At 34.1% G+C, this 20,600-nt stretch overlaps 1 protein-coding gene across 4 annotated transcripts in view; it reads left to right on the plus strand.

Moving 5' to 3' along the window:
- Positions 1-20,600, plus strand: part of BLTP1 (bridge-like lipid transfer protein family member 1) — a 223,467-nt gene that overhangs the window by 109,335 nt on the left and 93,532 nt on the right. For 2 of the 4 annotated variants that reach the window (XM_049631120.1, XM_049631123.1), the window contains exons 35-46: positions 1,557-1,703; positions 2,048-2,175; positions 2,504-2,703; positions 5,913-6,110; positions 6,791-7,002; positions 9,779-9,930; positions 10,370-10,520; positions 10,696-10,848; positions 12,512-12,752; positions 16,489-16,631; positions 18,829-19,048; positions 19,505-19,663. In XM_049631120.1, coding sequence (XP_049487077.1) covers positions 1,557-1,703; positions 2,048-2,175; positions 2,504-2,703; positions 5,913-6,110; positions 6,791-7,002; positions 9,779-9,930; positions 10,370-10,520; positions 10,696-10,848; positions 12,512-12,752; positions 16,489-16,631; positions 18,829-19,048; positions 19,505-19,663 — 2,104 coding nt within the window. Of the gene's footprint in view, positions 1-1,556; positions 1,704-2,047; positions 2,176-2,503; positions 2,704-5,909; positions 6,111-6,790; positions 7,003-9,778; positions 9,931-10,369; positions 10,521-10,695; positions 10,849-12,511; positions 12,753-16,488; positions 16,632-18,828; positions 19,049-19,504; positions 19,664-20,600 lie in introns of all 4 variants that reach the window. The other 2 variants (XM_049631121.1, XM_049631122.1) reach the window with 1 other exon arrangement.

Raw genomic sequence — 20,600 nt, forward strand, 5'->3', positions numbered from 1 at the left:
AGTCTCATGAACTGTGAGATCATGACCCGAGCTGCAATCAAGAGTTGGAAGCTCAACCGACTGAGCCACCCAGGCACTCCAAATCCATAGACATTTCTGAATAGTCTTTGTATGTTATTGGCTCCTTAAGAGATACCATATATAACTGTACTGTGAATAAATAGCAATTAAATATTTATTAAAGTGTTTAGCTTTATTTTTTCTTTTATATCAGAAGTAACTTAATTCTAAGCCTTTCCTAAAGAACTTTGGTCCTAAGTGAATGAGCAATCAATTGTCAGGCTGGTACGTTGATTTTCTAAGAAGGCAAAGCTGCATAGTATCTTGACTTTTCTCTGTGATTAGATAACTTGTGTCTTAATATTTTTGAGATTATTTTTATTTTTTTTTAAAGAGCGAGAAAGCGTGCATGCATGGGCACACATGCACAAGTGGGGGAGGGGCAGAGGGAAAGAGAATCTTTTTTTAAAAAGTACTTTAAAGTTTATTTATTAAAAAAATTTTATTATTTTTATTTATTTATTTATTATTTTATTCATTCATTTATTTATTTATTTATTATTTTTGAGACAGAGAGAGACAGAGCATGAACAGGGGAGGGTCAGAGAGAGGGAGACACAGAATCTGAAACAGGCTCCAGGCTCTGAGCTGTCAGCACAGAGCCCGACGCGGGGCTTGAACTCACGGACTGTGAGATCATGACCTGAGCCGAAGTCGGCCGCTTAACTGACTGAGCCACCCAGGCGCCTGTAAATTTTATTTATTTTAAGAGAGAGCATGAGCAGGAGAAGGAAAGAGAGGGAGAGAGAGAATCCCAAGTAGTTTCTGCACTGTCGGTGCAGAGCCCAATACGGGCCTTGATTTCACAAGCCTATGAAATCATGACCTGAGCTGAAATCAAGAGTCAGTCGCTTAATGGATTGAGCCACCAGGTGCCCCAAGATTATTTTTGTTCACTTCAGTGAATTAAGTCATCATCTCCTGGTGTGTGATATTCTACTTATGTTGTAGTTCTAGCCACTGAGCCAGTTTCTTAGCAGTCATATCATGGTGATTCTCCATTTGACTTTCAAATTTATCTGGGTCGTATTTGTGCTAGAGACTAGAGGCAAGATAAAGTGAGGTTGGTTATTTTTAATGATCCAGTTATTCAAAACATATTGGCATTTCATGTGACAGGTAGTTAGGGTATGAATGTACATCAAAAGAAATTTGAAAATATCCTCAGCCAGTAAGGAGCCAATTATCAAAAACCAAATCTGTTCTTAAATTAATACATTTTACTGATTCTAAAATAATACCTATTGCCATTTTTTTTTGTGTTTCTCTGTAGGGTGTTTTCACTTTATTTTATATCACTTCTCTTCAGGCCTGAAGCTGCTAGTAGTGTTGCTAGCTTTTCTAAGGTTTGGACTTTAAGAGTGTGGGTGCTAAAGTGGATGGCAGCTGGCATATAGATGGGCATAAAGGAGCACATTGGATAAACAAGTTTCAATTGTGGATGATGTGGAAATTATGAAAGTTCTCTGAAATAATAATTCTACTTTAATCTCTAGCTATCTTCCAAACAAGATGTTAGAGGAACAAAAACTGAACATACTACCATAGGAACTACTAACCAAGGACAAGCACAGACAAATCTTATAATGAAGCAAGATAATGTAACAATTAAAGGTCTTCAGGCTAATGTTAGCATACCAAAGGTAACAATTTAAAAAATTTTCCAGAAAGAGGAAAACATTTTGGTGGGTTTTATCCTTTGTATTTACTAAGCTGAATGGTGGTAGAATAGATTATATCAAAAATATATATTTTATTTTTTGATGATCTAATGGAAAAATTAATATAGTTTACTTAATTGGAATATGGGGTAATACTTATAAAATATTCCACATCCATCCAATAAGAATTGAATTATGATTATGAGAGTCTATCAGACACATACATACATGATTCTTAACAGTAGTTTTTCAGTTTCTTGTATATTTTTTGTTTAAGTGGTAATTTTTAAGTTTTTAACTCTGAAATTTATGACATTTTGTGTTAGGTAAACTTATGTTTGTTACAAGCCTCCGTGGAAGAATCTCCAAGTACAGCTCCTAATAAAAGCGTGACTCATGTTTCTCTAGTAGCATTGTGTTTTGACAGAATTGCTACACAAGTTCGTATGAACAGGTAAAATTTATTAATTTGAGCTATAATTTTCTTGTTGGATGTAAAAGCAAGAAACAATCATCATTTTAATATATTTCTGAAAACTGGTGCTAATACTCAAAATTTGTATTGGAATTTCAAATAACACTTTATAGATATGCAAAGTAGGTTTTTAAAAGTTCATACTGGTTTTACACATACTATTTTTCAGTAAACACTGAAAAATTTGTTATGAATATTGGTTTAATTAAAACAGTGGAATTAAAAACAATTTATTAAATGTTTTTACTGAACTATATTGTTTACATGTTAACTGTCATACTTCTTTTTTTTTTCTTTTTCCATAAAGAGGTGTGGTTGAAGAGACGTCAAACAATGCAGAACCTGGTAGAACATCAAATTTTGATAGGTATGTCCATGCCACTAAGATGCAGCCTCAGTCATCTGGATCTCTCAGATCAAATGCTGGAGCAGAAAAAGGCAAAGAAATTGCAGCCAAGTTAAACATTCATCGAGTTCATGGGCAACTTAGGGGTCTTGATACAACAGGTAGGATTCTACAACAGATATTTTTCTTTGACATGTATAAATGTAAGAAGAATTTGCAAAAGGAAACATGATTTTTAAAAATATTGCTACAATTTGAGTATTTTATAAGAGAAAGGTATTTCTGCATATATTGAACACATGGTATTTAATTGTTTAGTTACTCGTGTTCTATGACTGTGGAAGGTAAACTGTGGTAGGAAAGTAAGTGGTATGGCCCAAATTAGGAACTGCTTCTGTCTCCTCTCTTTTTTCTTCATAGTATCTGCTGGCTCATTATAAAACAAACAGTATGATCTTTATCATCTTTCTTACTTTTTAATCATTCTGTTGGCACAACTTCATTAAAAAGAATTAATTGCAAGGGGCACCTTCGTGGCTGAGTTGGTTAAGCGTCCCATTCTTGATTTCGGCTCAGGTCATGATCTCACGGTTTGTGAGTTTAAGCCCGTCACGCTCTTTGCTGACAGTGCAGAGCCTGTTGGGATTCTCTGTCTCCCTCTCTCTCTGCCCCTCCCCTTCTCACTTCTCTCTGTCTGTCTCTCAAAAGTAAATAAGTAAATGTAAAAGATTATTATCTTATATATAAAAAAGAATTGCAATATCAAAAGCTGTTAGTCAAATCTATAAAATATAGTAGCAATAAGAACAATAGCTGTGTCTCTTAAAGTCCCTCTTGAGGTGAAAAACTAGAGATGTTACATATCCTTTTAATATTTTTGATGTAATTTAGTGCATAGCTCGTTTTAAAGGCTTCAGTGATCTCAGATTGTCAGAGATTCAATCTAGAAAAAATGGAATTTGTCACTCTTACTTGAGATGATTGCTATGTTAAAATCTACATATAGGACAGGTGACCAATCCTGAATGAACAAATGATTATCTTGAGTTTGCTCATTGTATTCTGTGAGCTCTGAAGTTTCCATGATTCTTGTCTATATCCTGGGTCTGTGTAACTGCTGTGGCTTTCTCAAAGCTTATTTCACCATCCTTGTGTTTGAGGGCAAAGCATTTTGAGGATTCCAAATAAAGAGACTTTTCATGGTTGCCTGAGATCTATTGTCCTAGAGCTGGTACAAAATACAGTGGCTTAGTCAGAGTGGCCAAAATGAAGAAATCAGGAGACTATAGATGCTGGAGAGGATGTGGAGAAACAGGAACCCTCTTGCACTGTTGGTGGGAATGCAAATTGGTGCAGCCGCTCTGGAAAGCAGTGTGGAGGTTCCTCAGAAAATTAAAAATAGACCTACCCTATGACCCAGCAATAGCACTGCTAGGAATTTATCCAAGGGATACAGGAGTACTGATGCATAGGGGCACCTGTACCCCAATGTTTATAGCGGCACTCTCAACAATAGCCAAATTATGGAAAGAGCCTAAATGTCCATCAACTGATGAATGGATAAAGAAATTGTGGTTTATATACACAATGGAATACTACGTGGCAATGAGAAAAAATGAAATATGGCCTTTTGTAGCAACATGGATGGAACTGGAGAGTGTGATGCTAAGTGAAATAAGCCATACAGAGAAAGACAGATACCATATGGTTTCACTCTTATGTGGATCCTGAGAAACATAACAGAAACCCATGGGGGAGGGAAGAAAAAAAAAAAAAAAAGAGGTTAGAGTGGTAGAGAGCCAAAGCATAAGAGACTGTTAAAAACTGAGAACAAACTGAGGGTTGATGGGGGGTGGGAGGGAGGGCAGGGTGGGTGATGGGTATTGAGGAGGGCACCTTTTGGGATGAGCACTGGGTGTTGTATGGAAACCAATTTGACAGTAAATTTCATATATTAAAAAATAAAAAATAAAAAAAAAAGAGCAGAAGGTGCTGGAAAAAAAAAAAATACAGTGGCTTAAATATAAAAAGGCTTAGTTTGCACTGGTAACCAGTTTGCACTTGGGTGTTGTAGAGACTGTAAGAAGTAATTAAATAGAATTTTAAAAGGCACACTATGTAGAAAAAAGTCATTAAAGACAAAACATAGTGTAAAAAAGCGTATGTAAAAAACATAATGTTAAAAAAAATGTAATTGTCTTTATATGTGCATAAGATATCTGTGAAAGGATTCTCAATAATCTAATGACATTTGTTACCTAAAGGGAGGGGAGGTGGATGTCCAAGTGTGCTATTGGAGCTTTTCATGGCATACCCTTTCACACATTTTGGATCTTTGATTTATGCAAGTAATTACCTAATCCAAAAATTTCAGTAAAATTTAAATTAAATCTCACCTTATATCATACATCAGAATAAGTTCATGGAATTAAAGGCAAATATGAAAAAATAAATAATGGAAAAACATAGAAAAATGTAAGTGAACATTTAGTCTCTGACAAGGGAAGACTTTCTAATCATAAGTGCAAAATACAGTGTTTTCGTATGATGGGATGTTATGTAACAATTAAAATAGTATCTTTGAAGAATTTTTAATGCCCTCAGGAACTTATCATGGTTTACTGTTACTTGAAATGTGGGAACCAAAGCTGGTTTGTTTGTAAAATAATCTCTAAAATGCTAGAAAGAAATTTAATTCAAATGTAAACAAGTTTATCTCTGAGTGCTAAATTTACGTGTTTTTTTTTAAACCTTTTTTTTTTTTCCCTTTTCTCTCTTAGCTGTAATCACAGAAAGAAATGAAAAAAGTAAACTAAAAGCCTTTGCCAGGCATGCAGGATGTTAGTTTCCATATTGCATATTGTAAGCAGTGGAATTATTATGGCAATGTCTGTTATGAATTGTAATTATATAAAATGTGTTACCATAAAGTAATCTTTTAGTAAAAGCTGTAATTTTCCTATTTTCTAATGTTTTTCCTAAAGCTGGGTAATTAATTAAAATAATTTTTTTTCTAACATGATGATGTAAAAATAGTTTACCATGAAACTGAATTATTCAGGAGCTATTTAACTTTAGATTTTTAGAGTGCCTATAATCTTTCAGAAATGAATTCATTCTGCCTCTGAGCAATTATTTGTTAACTGTGGAATCCCTTTTCCTCCCTTTTACTTCAGTGAGATTCTGGCACTTTTTAAGTAGTAAGATATTAGGCATTAATTTAGAAGTTGGTTGGTTCATTTATTTTTCTTTTTGACAGAGTATTAAGATATCTTTTTAAGATATGCCAAATGTTTCTTTTTTTTTTTTTTTTTTAAATACAAACCTCTCTGTCTTTAAAAATGGTCGTCTTGTTCTCTTTTGATAGTAGATATTGGTACCTGTGCCATCACTGCTATTCCTTTTGAGAAATCCAAAGTTTTATTTACTCTTGAAGAGTTGGATGAGTTTACTTTTGTGGATGAAACTGATCAGCAAGCTGTTCCAGATGTGACTCGCATAGGTCCCAGCCAAGAAAAATGGGGTTGGATAATGTTTGAATGTGGACTTGAAAATTTAACCATAAAAGGTAAGCATTCTTAAAAAATTCTGCTTAAATGAGGGACAAATTGGCCCCATGTTGCTGAAATGTTTTGAATGATTGTGATTTTTAATAACCTGAATCAGCATATTTAAGCAGAAAGTGTGGTATGTGGGACTATTAACCAGGGTGGGTGCTCCATCCCAATTGCATAAGTGGAACTTTCCCTTCGTTGTGTGATTCAAAACTAACAGAGCATGTAGACATACAAAGCATCAGTGGTTGAACAGAAAAATCTGTGGTTCAGAAAAAATTTTTGAATAAAATATAAAGCCACCCAGCTTTTGAAAGTTTGTGTCTTTGTAAACTGGATTTTTGATTAGTAGAGATTTGCAGGATGAAAATACAGTAAATCCTTTATTCAGTGAGACACACTGACTTACAGTTACATTTGTTTTCTTTTATATTACTGAATAATATACAAAAAAAGGGAAGGCTGAGTTGTATATAAGACTTTAGGTTTAGTCATGTATGATAGTAATTTTATATGCCCACAATTCTTTATCTGATAATCTATTCTTATGTGACTTTTATGGATAAGGAGAAGTTTTGATGAGAAAGAATATCTTCATGAATTTTTATTTTTTGTTTCTATCTTTATGGATACTGTAGAGTACAGCATTTATACACCTACCATTTTTAATAAATATATTCTTTCATTTTTAAAGGAGGAAGACAATCTGGTGCTGTTTTATATAATACGTTTGGAATTATGGGTAAAGCTAGTGTCACAGAAAGAGGTGGAGTGCTGACATCCAATAATTCCTCTGATTCTCCAACTGGCAGTGGCTATAATACTGATGTTTCTGATGATAATCTTCCTTGTGATCGAATAAGTCCTTCTTCAGACTTAAATGGAAATTCTGTTTCAGATGAACAAGTTGGTGAATTTTTAATAGTAATAGCGCTTTGAAAAATAACAGAAAACTGCACACCCAATTCAGAGTTAATTTCTGGAGTATATTTGCTTCTCTTTCCATATTTTAGATTTTGCTTAAATAGTAATCAAAGTATTTTGGTGATTATATACTACTACTAGAGTGTAAGTTCTGAAATGTAGGTACCATACCATAGATCTATTTGTATCTGCTGTAGTGCTTTGCTTTATACCTTGCTCATATTAGGCACTTAATATTTGTTGAATTATTAAATTAATAGAATATCAGAAAAGTAGTCATTGTTTTTATGTTGTTTCAAGGATTTTATATGCAATTCATTTATTGTTTTTATAATGGTAGAATGTCATGATGAATAATAGCAATAATGAAAATATTCAAAATTCTAGATTATAGAAGAGTTGTACCAGTGATTGGTGCAAGTTATTTCATCTCCGAAGTTTCTTCATCTGTATAGTGTTATAATGATATTGACCTTCTAATTTTTTAAGATTGAAGGAGATAATACATATGAAAGGTTTAACTCAGTGTCTGGCACATAGTAAGAACTTGATAGATGTTGTTTTTAAACACATATATACATATACTTCTAATCATTTGAAAATTAGACCAGTTGAAGAGGAAAGAAACCACCTTTTAAGAAATGTCATGGATATCCAGTATCCATTGGCATAATGAGCTCTGAACCCCAGGTTTCTAGGAATTTAGTTTTGAAACATTTATTTTGATTTGAGGCATAGTTAAAGAGTTTAATCAGTTTTCTTGTGAGGTCTTTGGAAGTATTTGAATGGTGGTTGGGAATTAGCACTTTAATTAAGGAAATTAAAAAATCCAATAGGTTCTCACTGGACAAAAGAACTGGGAAAAACCAGCTGTGCTCTCTTTGTCCTTCTATCCTGCTAATATACTTGACAGAAACTCAGGTGTCTTGCTTGATCTCTCTGATCCTACTCTCCTTGCTGAGTATCTCTAAATTTTGTAACATTGCTTACTTTGGCTTCTCTGACTTTTGCTGGTCCATGTCCTTATTCAGTTCTTTGTCCTTAAATGTGGGTGTTCACCCCACGTTCTCTTTTTGGCTACTTTGCTTTTTTTGCTATTTGTCCACTCCCTGATTTATTTCATTTCCTAGTCCTGCTCCATAATTTGATGACACTACTCTTGCCCATCGGTTATGCTTCACCTGAGCTCCCAAATTACATGCATTGGCCTTTAGCTGTCATCAGTTACACATACCATAGGTGCCCAAAATTCGGTCAACCTGAATCTAAGTGTATTACTGCTTTGCTTCACATATTATTATAATTAGTTGCTTATTACCTACAAGCTCCCTTCCCTTTTTTTTTTTTTTTTTTTTTTTTTAATTTTTTTTTTCAACTTTTTATTTATTTTTGGGACAGAGAGAGACATAGCATGAACGGGGGAGGGGCAGAGAGAGAGGGAGACACAGAATCGGAAACAGGCTCCAGGCTCCGAGCCATCAGCCCAGAGCCTGACGCGGGGCTCGAACTCACGGACCGCGAGATCGTGACCTGGCTGAAGTCGGACGCTTAACCGACTGCGCCACCCAGGCGCCCCAAGCTCCCTTCCCTTTTTAAAATTTGAGTTCTTGGAGACTTTCTTCTCACAGCCTTGTCTGAAACCCACAGGTCAGGTGTATTTGAGAATTCAGACTTTTTTTCCTTTAAGAGAAAGGTAATAACTGTGTGTGGTTTATATGTTACACAAACGCCTAGTAGAATCTGAGATAGCACTGTGTCTTGAAGTATTTAAATACTTATGTAGCACAACACTAATAAAAATGCCAAATGGGATAAATAGCCCATCACCAGTTCAGATCAAATTTTGTTGCCACATTTACACAGAAATATTTAGATTTTTCAGAACATTGTAATTTTAGAATTGCAGATAAGGAATGTCGACTTATATTTAGTGCCTGCTAACTTTAAAATTACTGTTGCCTATGGTTCAAGTTGTTTTTTTAGCACTTAGGATTCAAACTATTTTGTGGATACTCTAGATTCCTTAATCATCCCACAAGAAAATGTCAGTCTTTTCTTCATCTTGATCACAAGTGAATCAGAGAGCTATAAGTAGAAATTACAGGCTGTAGACTTTTTTGTTTCCTTAATATTATTCTTACCTCCTTGCATTCTAAAGAGTGGTGATTATACATTTAAAAAATACTCCTCTATTTCTTAATACTGATTCAGACTGCTAGCATATAAGATAACTCAGAATTTTTGATTGTAGAGTGTTATTTATTTGAACATGGACTACACTATTTTTATGGCACTTTATTTGGAAGTTTAAAGTATTTTGTTAAACTGGAATGGAAAATAGGTTGTGGTGGGAAGCACAAGACCTTAATTCTATCACTCATTCTCCTACTTAATATTGTATGACCTTTTGGCAAATCACCAAACCTCTTTCTCTCACTTTCTTCACGTGGAAAAAATAACAGTTAAACATCTCTAAACAAATATGATTGAATGAAGTGATCATGAGAAACCCTTCAGTTCTAAGATCTCTTGATTTATGGTTTGTTACAGTGCAGTGGCTTCTCAGACTATGATCCTTAGAGCTTCAAGGGTCTCTAGATATTTCTCAGAATCAGGCTGAGCAGGGTTTATGTTAACTGTTTTATATAAAGGTGTTATCTGTAGAACTTGCTTTGTTGGGAAGATTTTGTGCTTAAAACATTAACCTTTGCACTAGTGATTTTAAGGAGCTAAGTTTTTGGTTTTTGAATTTATGTAGGATGAAGGAGTTGAATCTGATGATTTGAAAAAAGATCTACCTCTGATGCCTCCACCTCCAGATTCATGTAGCATGAAGTTGACAATCAAGGAAATATGGTTTAGTTTTGCAGCTCCCACCAATGTGAGATCTCCTACACATTCATTTTCTAGGTAAAAAGTTTTTAAAATGTAGTACTATTCCTTGATGTTACTTTATTTTAAATAACATAAAATTCTGTTTTTTAAATTATTTTTCTGATATATCTAGCATTAGGGTTGCCACTTTCTTACCATATTTCCTACTTTCATGCTTTCTATAGACCTTATTCTTCTCTTGTTTGACTCTTTTTCTTTTCTAGGTCTTTAGTTTTATATGTCACCTCACCATGCACTTCTTACTTTCACCTCTATTAGATTTTAATATTTTTCTTTTTTTCCTATTATCTGTTCTTGGCATTTCTACTTATATGTTCATAATGTATCTGGTAACCAAAAGGAAAAGAAATTTTGCCTAAGTAAAATAGCCACTAAGTATAGTAAGTATGGGTTATTGTTTGAAATACAAATCTTGACACTTGTTTTTGTATTTTCTTTTTTTTAATATTCAAAGGCAGCTGAACCTTTTAAGCACTGCAACTCCAGCTGTTGGTGCATGGCTTGTTCCCATTGATCAACTCAAATCATCCTTAAACAAATTAGAAACTGAGGGCACTTTGAGAATTTGTGCTGTTATGGGATGCATAATGACAGAAGCATTAGAGGTATGTCTTTCAACAATACAAGGTATCATACAGAATTTATTATTGAACATGATCCCTTATTGTTCATCATTGTTGGAAAACATCAGACCTGCAAGTTCTTGATTACTAGATATCTTCTATTTGCACTGTCTTTGATTTATATAACTCTAAATCTGTTGTTTTTGCTTTGTTTCAGAATAAAAGTGTACATTTTCCGCTGAGAAGTAAATACAACAGACTTACAAAAGTTGCACGTTTTCTCCAAGAAAATCCTTCATGTTTGCTGTGTAATATACTACATCACTACCTGCACCAGGCAAATTACTCCATCATTGATGATGCTACAATGGTGAGTTATGGAAACCATATGTGAAACCATAGGTTAGTTTTAAAGAAGCCTCTATTCTTTAGAGGAGCCATTCATTGATCCATGGGGTTTGAGATATGGATGAGAAGTCTAGAGGAGAAATACAATTAGAAATACCAGCTTATAGACAACAGTGGGCTCAGATGAATGATTTGGGAGTTGCCAACATGAAAGTGTTAGAAGCTGTAGATGAAAACTTCTAGATGGATGAAACTTCTAGGGATGATGGCATCTAGGGATGATGGCGTGTTGAGGGAGAAACTGGTCCAGAATGGATCCCTGAAGAATACCAAAATTAAAGTGGGGTGGCGAGAGGGTGGATAGAGCTACACAGAATGCTGAGGAGGGAAAGTAACAGGTAGGAGAATCAGGAATAAATGCCTTAGAAGCCAAAGGTTTAAAGAATTTCAAGCAAAAAGTAATCACCAGCATCAGATTTCACAGAAATGTTTAATAAAATAGGGGCTAATTAATGGTTAAGGGGAGAATGTATAATAATACAAAATAAATACAATATATGTCTGCCTCTAGAAAAGCACTACAGAAGATAACATGTCATCATTAGAGGTTTAGAACTTGAGGATCTCTCTTCTCTCCAAGCTTTAGGTCAATAGAAAATGCATGAGAAGTTTAGCCAAATTAGGGATCATTGTATCAGTATTTATTAATGATAACCTCCAATGAGAGAATCTCTATTAAATGATGGATTTGAAAAAGATACTTAGACCTGAGACTAGTATAGTGCTTTCTACTCCTACCCTGGAAATTGAAGGCTGGAGGTACACAGTGCAAGGCTAGCTTGCCCATCTACTCATAGGCAGAGACACTGGAACTGAAATGCCACCAGGCATTTCTTATGTATGGATGCTTTGCCAAGATATGCTTTATATGTAAGAGGAAGAAGCACAAGATGGCTCTCCTTACTTGAGTCTAAGAATTAAAGGACAGGCTAAGAGATCTGATGTTCCTCAGAAAGCAAGTGAGGTGATTTCTGCTGTCTAATAAATGTCTGTCTTTAATCAGAGCATTTCTCCCAACACAAGGAATTACAAGAAAGGGGATGGAGAGGAGTTGGATGTTTTCCTCTTAGGAAATTAGGAATTAGCCAAATTTTCTTTCTTAAAATCATCACCATGTGGAATAAAGTATATTCTAAATTATGTAATTGTTACTGATAATACCTTTAACTTTGAAAGCAGTTACAAATTCAACTGTGTTCAGCATTTAACCATAGTAATTTATTTATTTTTAATGTTAAAATAGTGGTGGTTACCTAATCTTTGAAGGGAATAATTTCATTCTATTTGTTTAATGAATATTCCAGGTAGCTCAGAATACATTTGATTTCCTCAATTGAGTAAAAAAGGTACAGTGGACTGAATGCTTCTTAAGGAGAATCCCAATTTTGTGCCTCATGTTTAGCTTCTTATTCACCTGGTAATGTGTTATGACAGAAAGATACAATGTTGTATTTAGAGAATGAGTTCTATAGTCAGTTTGAAATGATCTCTTTTGTAACCTTGAACAGATTATAACACATAAATTCTAGCTTCTTCATCTCTAAATGGGAGTTATGGGGTTTAAATGAATAAATGTATGCAAAGCACTTAAATAGTAACTTACTATTAAATCATTATTGTTACAGAGTGATGGACTTCCTGCTTTGGTAACTTTAAAGAAAGGTTTAGTTGCACTGGCAAGGCAGTGGATGAAGTTTATTGTGGTGACACCAGCCTTTAAAGGAGTTAGCTTACATCGACCAGCTCAGCCCCTCAAACCTCAATCAGCTGTGGATCACGAACATGAAGATGGACTTGGGCTGGACAATGGAGGTGGTCTTCAAAGTGACACCAGTGCTGATGGAGCAGAATTTGAATTTGATGCAGGTAATCTGTAAATATTTTAGTTAGATATTACACCTTGGTAACATAGTATATGTGATAATTTTAATCATTTGTGTGCCAAAATTTGAAATTGTCATGGCTTAATTACGTAAGTATGATTTGTATTAGTCCAAATAAATGATGATAATATTGGAATTTTTATACTGACTTTTGAGTTTTATATTTAATTTCATAAAATACCATAGACTTCTCCTAATCTATCCAGTACAATAACAGACATTTTTCCATAGCTAGAATGTTTTGCGTGAAGCACATTAAGTTTCTTTTAAAATTCACATTTGTATTTGTTCATTGTCTTGTCTATGACATAGTCTTTTAAAGAAGCCTTTGAATTTTACCTGGTGCCTGGTTGATTATGTATTTATGTAATGTTTAGAGTCATGCTTTCAGCCTGTAATTTTATCATCATAATGGCTGTGCCAGAACACAGACACTAGATATGCTTTTCAAAATTATATGTGCACACTTTAATGCTTTTTCAGAGGTTTTCTTTTGTTATCATGACATGTCATTTTCAATTATACTGAATTATCATATAATATTTTGAAAAAAATATTACAAGTACCATGGAAAAGGACAGTAGCCTTAAAATTAGAGCTTTCAGAACATTGATATATCAAAAATCTCCCAACAAACAAAAGTCCAGGGCCAGATGGCTTCTCAAATTCTACCAGACATTTAAACAAGATTTGATATCTAGTCTTCTCAAACTATTCCAGAAAATATGAATGGAGGAAAACTTCCAAACTCATTCTGCCAGGCCAAGCATTACCTTGATCCAAAACCAGACAAGGATCCCACTAAAAAGGAGAATTATAGGTCAATATCCCTGATGAACCCAGATGCAAAAATTCTCAACAAGATACTAGCAAATCAAATCCAGAAGTACCTTAAAGGAATTATTTACCATTATCAAGTGGGATTTAATCCTGGGCTGCAGGGGTGGTTCAATATTTGCAAATCAATCAATGTGATACACCACATTAATAAAAGAAAGGGTAAGAACCATGACCCTTTCAATGGATTCAGAAAAAGCATTTGACAAAATATAGCATCTGTTCCTGATAAAAACCCTCAATAAAGTAGGTATAGATGGAACATACCTCAACATCATAAAGGGCATATACAAAGACCCACAGCTAATACCATCCTTAATGAGGAAAACTGAGAGCTTTTCCTCTAAGGTCAGGAACAAAACGGAGGTGTCCACTCTCACCATTACTATTTAACATAGTACTGGAAATCTTAGCCTCAGCAATCAGACAACCAAAGGAAATAAAAAGCGTCCAAATCAGCCATGAAGAAGTCAAACTTTCACTATTTGCAGATGACATGGTATGCTATGTAAAAAATCTGAAAGCCTCCACCAAAAAAATTGCTAGAACACATGAATTCAGCAAAGTTCAGGACACAAAATTTGTGTACAGAAATCGGTTGCATTTCTATACACCAATAATAACACAGCAGAAAAAGAAATCAAGGGATCAATCTCCAAAGTTGCTCCGGAAACCGTAAGATACCTATGAATAAACCTAACTAAAGAGTCAAGAGATCTGTACTCTGAGAACTGTAGAACACATATGAAGGAAATTGAAGAGGACACAAAGAAATGGAAAAGCATCCCATGCTCATGAATTGGAAGAATAAGTATTGTTAAAATGGCAATACTACCCAAAGCAATCTGTGTATTTAATGCAATCCCTATCAAAATACCACCAGCATCTAGAATAAAATAATAGAATAAATAATCCTAAAATTTGTATGGAAACACAAAAGACCCTGAACAGCCAAAGCAATCCTGAAAAAGAAAAGGAGAGCTGGAAGCATCACGATTCCAGACTTAAAGCTATATTAAAAAGCTATAATCATCAAGACAGTATGGTACTGGCACAAAAGCAGACACTTAGATCAATGGGACAGAATAGAAAACCAAGAAAGGGACCCACAACTATATGGCCAACTAATCTTCAACAAAGCAGGAAAGACTATCCAATGGGGAAAAGACAGTCTCTTTAACAAACGGTGTTGGGAAACCTGGACAGCAACATGCAGAAGAATGAACCTGGACCACTTTCTTACACCATACACAAAAATAAATTCAAAATGCATGAAAGACCTAAAGGTGAGACAGGAAACCATCAAAATCCTAGAGAAGAGAACAGGCAGCAATCTTTTTGACGTTGGCTGGAGCAACTTCTTACTAGAGATGTTACTAGAGACAAGGGAAACAAAAGCAAAAATGAACTATTGGGATCTCAGCAAAATGAAAAGCTTTTACACAACAAAGGAAACAATCACCAAAATAAAAAGGTAGCTTATAGAATGGGAGAAGACATTTGCAAATGACATATCTGATAAAAGGTTAGTATCCAAAATCTATACAGAACTGATCAAACTTCACACTGAAAAAACAGATAATAGACATTTTTTCAAAGAAGACATCCAGATGGCTAACAGACACATGAAAAGATGCTCAACATCACTCATCATCAGGGAAATAACAAATCAAAACCATGATGACATACCACTTCTCCCCTGTTAGAATGGCTAAAATTAACAACAGAAGAAACAACAGATGTTGGTGAGGATGTGGAGAAAGGGAAACCCTCTTGCACTATTGGTGGGAATGCAAACTGGTACAACCACTGTGGAAGACAGTGTGGAGGTTCCTCAAAAAGTTAAAAATAGAACTACCCTACAACCCAAGCAATAGCACTACAGATTCGAAGGGGTACATGTACCCTGATGTTTATAGCAGCATTATCAACAATAGCCAAACTATTGGAAGAGTCCAAATGTCCATCAGCTGATGAATGGATAAAGATGTGGTATATATATACAATGGAATTTTACTCAACCATCATGAAGAATGAAATCTTGCCATTTACAACAACATGTATGGAAGTAGAGTTTATTATGCTAAGCAAAATAAGCCAGTCAGAGAAAGACAAATGCCATATGATTTCACTCATATGTGGAATTTAAGAAACAAAGCAGATGAACATAGAGGAAGAAAAAATAAAGAGGGAAGTAAACCCTAAGAGACTCTTAACTATAGTGAACAAACTGAGGGTGAATGGAGTGAAATGGGTGGGGAGAATGGGCTAAATGGGTGATGGGCATTAAGGAGGGTACTTTTTACGATGAGCACTGGATGTTATATGTAAGTGATGAATCACTAAATTACGCTCCTGAAACCAATAGTACACTGTATGTTAACTAACTAAAATTTAAATAAAAATTTGGAAAAAAATCTTTACCCAGGTTTTTTGTTGTTGTTTTTAAAAAAACTTTATACTTAAAAGTGAATATGCTATGAATAATAGGCTGGATTTCAAGTCTACCTGAAAATTGGAAGAATACTATAATAAACATCTCTTCTAATTAGTTATCTTCAAATGCCTAGGTTAATCTGAAAATTATGTATTTGCAGCTTAGTTGAATTGTTTTTTTATCTCTATACCATTTGGGTGGCCTGTGGAGGCACTGAATAGAAGTTATTTGTTCCTTTTTTAAGATGAATGAGAAGATTGGGGTTGGGAGAGTAAAAGAAAAATGTGAATTAATATTATAGTTTATTCCACAATTAATTTCAAGGAAATTTAATTTATTTATTCAAGGCATATGTAAAGTTGAGTGTAGTTACACCACTAGGTGTTGATGTTTCAAGAAAATGTCTAATAACCTATAGCCTACATATTCTTTTGCACTATTTCAGCCACAGTCAGTGAGCACACAATGCTGCTAGAAGGAACAGCCAACCGGCCTCCACCTGGTAGTTCTGGACCTGTAACTGGAGCTGAAATAATGAGGAAACTTTCTAAGACTCATACTCATAGTGACTCTGCATTAAAAATAAAGGTACATTATTATTACTATTTTTAGTTAGAGTAGTCTTCCAGAGAAGATCTAAATTTTTGATATCTCAAATTCAAATACTAGGTATTTAAATTTAAATCTTCAAATAGTATTTCTATATTCAGTAATTAATAATTCAATAATAATAAATATCCTTATGGTGAAATTAACATGATTAGTAATTTAATATACAGTTAGAGTTAGGCTATTTTATGAATTTATTTATACTGTTGAGCTGGACCACCTTGGGAGCCAGACAGCCTTGGTTTCAATTCTGCCTCTGCCACTCAGTTGCTTTGTGACTGAACAAGTTACCTGTACTGTGTGTCTGTTTCGTTATCTGTCTGATGGAGATTACAGTAATAACTTTTTCCAGAAAGTCAATGTAAGAAATAGCTGTAATATATGGAAAATGCTTAGAATAATACCTGGCACATAGTAAGAATGTAAGTTATTTGTTGTTGTCATGGGCTATGTATTTTTTGTTAGTTTCCTTTTCTGAGCAACGAAAACGACAGTTAATATATTAACTTTCTTTGAAAATCTAGGTATAGACTTATATTAATACCCAGAATCCATAAGGTAAAAGGTGATAATTTTGCTTATATTAAAATATAAAGTTTCTACACAGAAAAAAATAATGTATCATAAACAAAATAGACATATGACAAAGGACTAATTTCCTCATATATATAAAGATCTTTTTCTAATCATTAGGAAAAATGAGCAAAACCAAATGGAAAAATGGTATATGGGCAGTTCACATAGAAATGTATATACATATGTGAATATGTACCCTCTTACAATTAAAGAAATGTAAATTAAAATGAGATTTCCATTTCCACCTGTCAGATTGAAAACAGTAAAACATTTGAATAGTGTATATTGTTGGTGAAGATGAGAAAACAGACACTCTCCTACACTACTGGTGGGAGTGTAAACTGGCACAACCTCTTGGAAGAATAATATGACAATTTGTATCAAAACTTAAAATGTGATCTTCTCTTACCCAGTATGTTCATGTCCAGGAATTCATTCTAAAGAAATGGATGTTCTAATAATTCAAAGACACACATCCAATAATGTTTTTACAACACTGTTTATGATAGGAAAATAATAGAAGAAACATGAATGACTAATCATTAGAGGACTAATAAACTAGTGTACCCTGATACAGATGTATACTATGAAGACTTAAAAAATTGTGTTTAAAAGATAAAGGAGATCTCTAAGTGGATATGGAATGGTCACCAGAGTGCTGGATTAAAGTAAACACAAAATATGGGATAATGTGTATCTGTGTGTTAAAAAAAAAGGATAAATATGTGTATGTGCTTGTATAGTCATAAATTATTTAAAGAAGGATAAGAAATAGTACCTTTTGGGGAAGGGATGTAGTAGACTGGAGTGAGGGGATACTTTTTATTGAATAATCTTTTTGTGCTTTTAAAGTCTTCATTCTGTGTACATATTGCTCTTTTAATTAAACAATTCAATGATTGGTATACATTTGTTAAGTTTGGAATATTAGGCTTACTCTATTTCTACAGCATAGTTAGAAGGAGGATACTTTTAAACTCTCAACTCCTTAGTCAGTTTCAGGGTTTTTTTTGGTTGATGATTTTTCCTTTCTCCACAAACAGTCCTTTGTTTATGGATCATAAAAATCCTCCAGAGAATTGAATTGCAGTGCTTTGTTTCAGATCTCTTCTTTTATAGGCTTTTCTTGTACTATTTTATACTGACCTGAAATTCTAATCTTAGATGTGACAGAGCAAATAGAGATGGGCAGTTCTGTAACTTTTTATTTTCCTCAGAGAATTTCTGAAAATTGTTTTTGACATACTAGAACTCTACAGAGAATCTCTCACAGATTCTCATTATCAGGGTACCAAGAAAAGTACTACAGTATTAAGAATTTCAGTATAGAAATCTTGCCACAAGACACACTCTTCAGATTTCAAAGGGAGTTAATAATTCCTTGTTAAAATAATAAAGGCTGTTCTTTGCATTGTACTATAACGTTTTAAAACATTTTTACATACACTTGAGATTCACCGTAGTCCTAGTAGGCACAATCTGTGTTGGTATAACGTGAATAGTAACTAGCAGTAATAGCAACAGTAGTAGTAGTTGCAGTTATTAGCAGTTATTGTTATATACATAAGAAAGAAAGAGCCCTGTGTTGTTCCTTTTGCAGGGCATTCACCCATATCATTCTTTGAGCTATACCAGTGGAGACACTGCCACAGATTCTCCAGTACATGTTGGACGTGCTGGGATGCCAGTTAAGGAGAGTCCAAGGAAGGAGAGCCTACTCAGCTATCTGACTGGAAGCTTCCCAAGCCTGCACAACCTCCTGGAAGGGACCCCTCAAAGAAGTAGTGCAGCTGTAAAAAGCAGCTCCCTAACAAGAACAGGTACATCCTTAGTTTAGACAATTATAAGTTTACTTCTATGCAAGAATTAAAAACAAACAGGACTTAAGTTTATTTTGATTTATACTTTGGTTGCATAACTAATCTATGTATGACACATAGAAATCTTTGAAAAAATATTTTGGGAAACTCTTCTCTTTGTAACTTTTGGTGTCTTCATGCCTTTAATTTGTATTTCTAAATTGCAGCATTTGACATTACTGTCAACCTAGTCATGGTGTGTCAAAACCAGCTAGCGGTGCATTTCTTCTTGTTATATTAAAAATAAGTTATTTATTAATGCCTTAATATCTAAATACCAACATCATGCAGTAAGTTTGAAAACATCTGCAAAAGACAATTTAACCTGACTTTTAAAAATTAATTACATAAATCATATTTTATGCTTCCTTAGTATGTAAGTAATACATAAATAATAAACAATAAAACTATTTTCAGGAAATACAATGGCCACTGATATGTTATCCGAACATCCCTTGCTATCTGAGCCGTCTTCTGTGAGTTTCTATAATTGGATGTCAAATGCTGTTGGTAATCGTGGAAGTGTGGTACAGGAATCTCCTGTTACAAAGTCTGCACATAACAGCCTTCCAACAGGTATTGAGCTACGTGTTATTTTGCTTAACTGTCTAAGGTGCATACATAAATTTTAGCAAAATCCTGTTTTTCAAGGAATAGTCAAAAAATCTGAAATGTTTAATAGTGTTTAGTTGAAATTTTCCCATTTATGAAATGTTTTTGTTAATATCAAGTTGAGAGAATCATAAGCAGTCACTTGGTGTTCTTGTGGAAAGACAAATATGTCAAATGTGAGATTGTATATAATTTAAAGAGTTTAAAATGTCCAGTTAATGTGGCTGGTTTAATTTTCTAAATACCAAAAGGCAGTAAATGAAAACATGCAAAGTATATGGCATAATGTACCTACAATACAGAAAAATATTTTTAGTTTATTCACGTTCCTCAGAGAAATAATAACTAGCATTCTTTTACTCTTTTTAGTAATTAAGTATTTAATTAAAATATTTAATTAAAATCTAAACGAGTACTAAGAGGAATTAAAATAACATTCTTGCCCTTGAGGAGGAAACGAGGGCAATTTATTTTATTTTATTTTATTTTATTTTATTTTTATTTTATTTTTATTTATTTATTTTTAAATTTTATTCTGAGAGAGACTGACAGAGAGAGAGAGAGAGAGAGAGAAAGAGAGAGAGCATGTGTGCATGTGCATGAGTTGGGGAGGGGAGGCAGGAAGAGAGGCAGAGAGAGAGAATCCCAAGCAGGCTCCATGCTGTCAATACAGAGACCGATGGAGGGCTTGAACTCACGAACCATGAGATCATGACCTGAACCAAGATCAAAAGTCAGATGCTTAAGTGAGCCACCCAGAAACCCTGGAAGTTTGTTAATTTTAAAAGAGTGTGTGCAAATAGTAAGAAGACTGGCAGGGAATTCACAAAGAAATATTGGTGGCTATCTCCAGAAACAGAAGAGGTGCCACCCTTCATTTTCTACTTTTTTTCTTTTTTGG

The sequence above is a fragment of the Panthera uncia genome, chromosome B1 (assembly GCF_023721935.1).
Source record: "Panthera uncia isolate 11264 chromosome B1, Puncia_PCG_1.0, whole genome shotgun sequence".
In the NCBI taxonomy this organism is placed as follows: domain Eukaryota; kingdom Metazoa; phylum Chordata; class Mammalia; order Carnivora; family Felidae; genus Panthera; species Panthera uncia.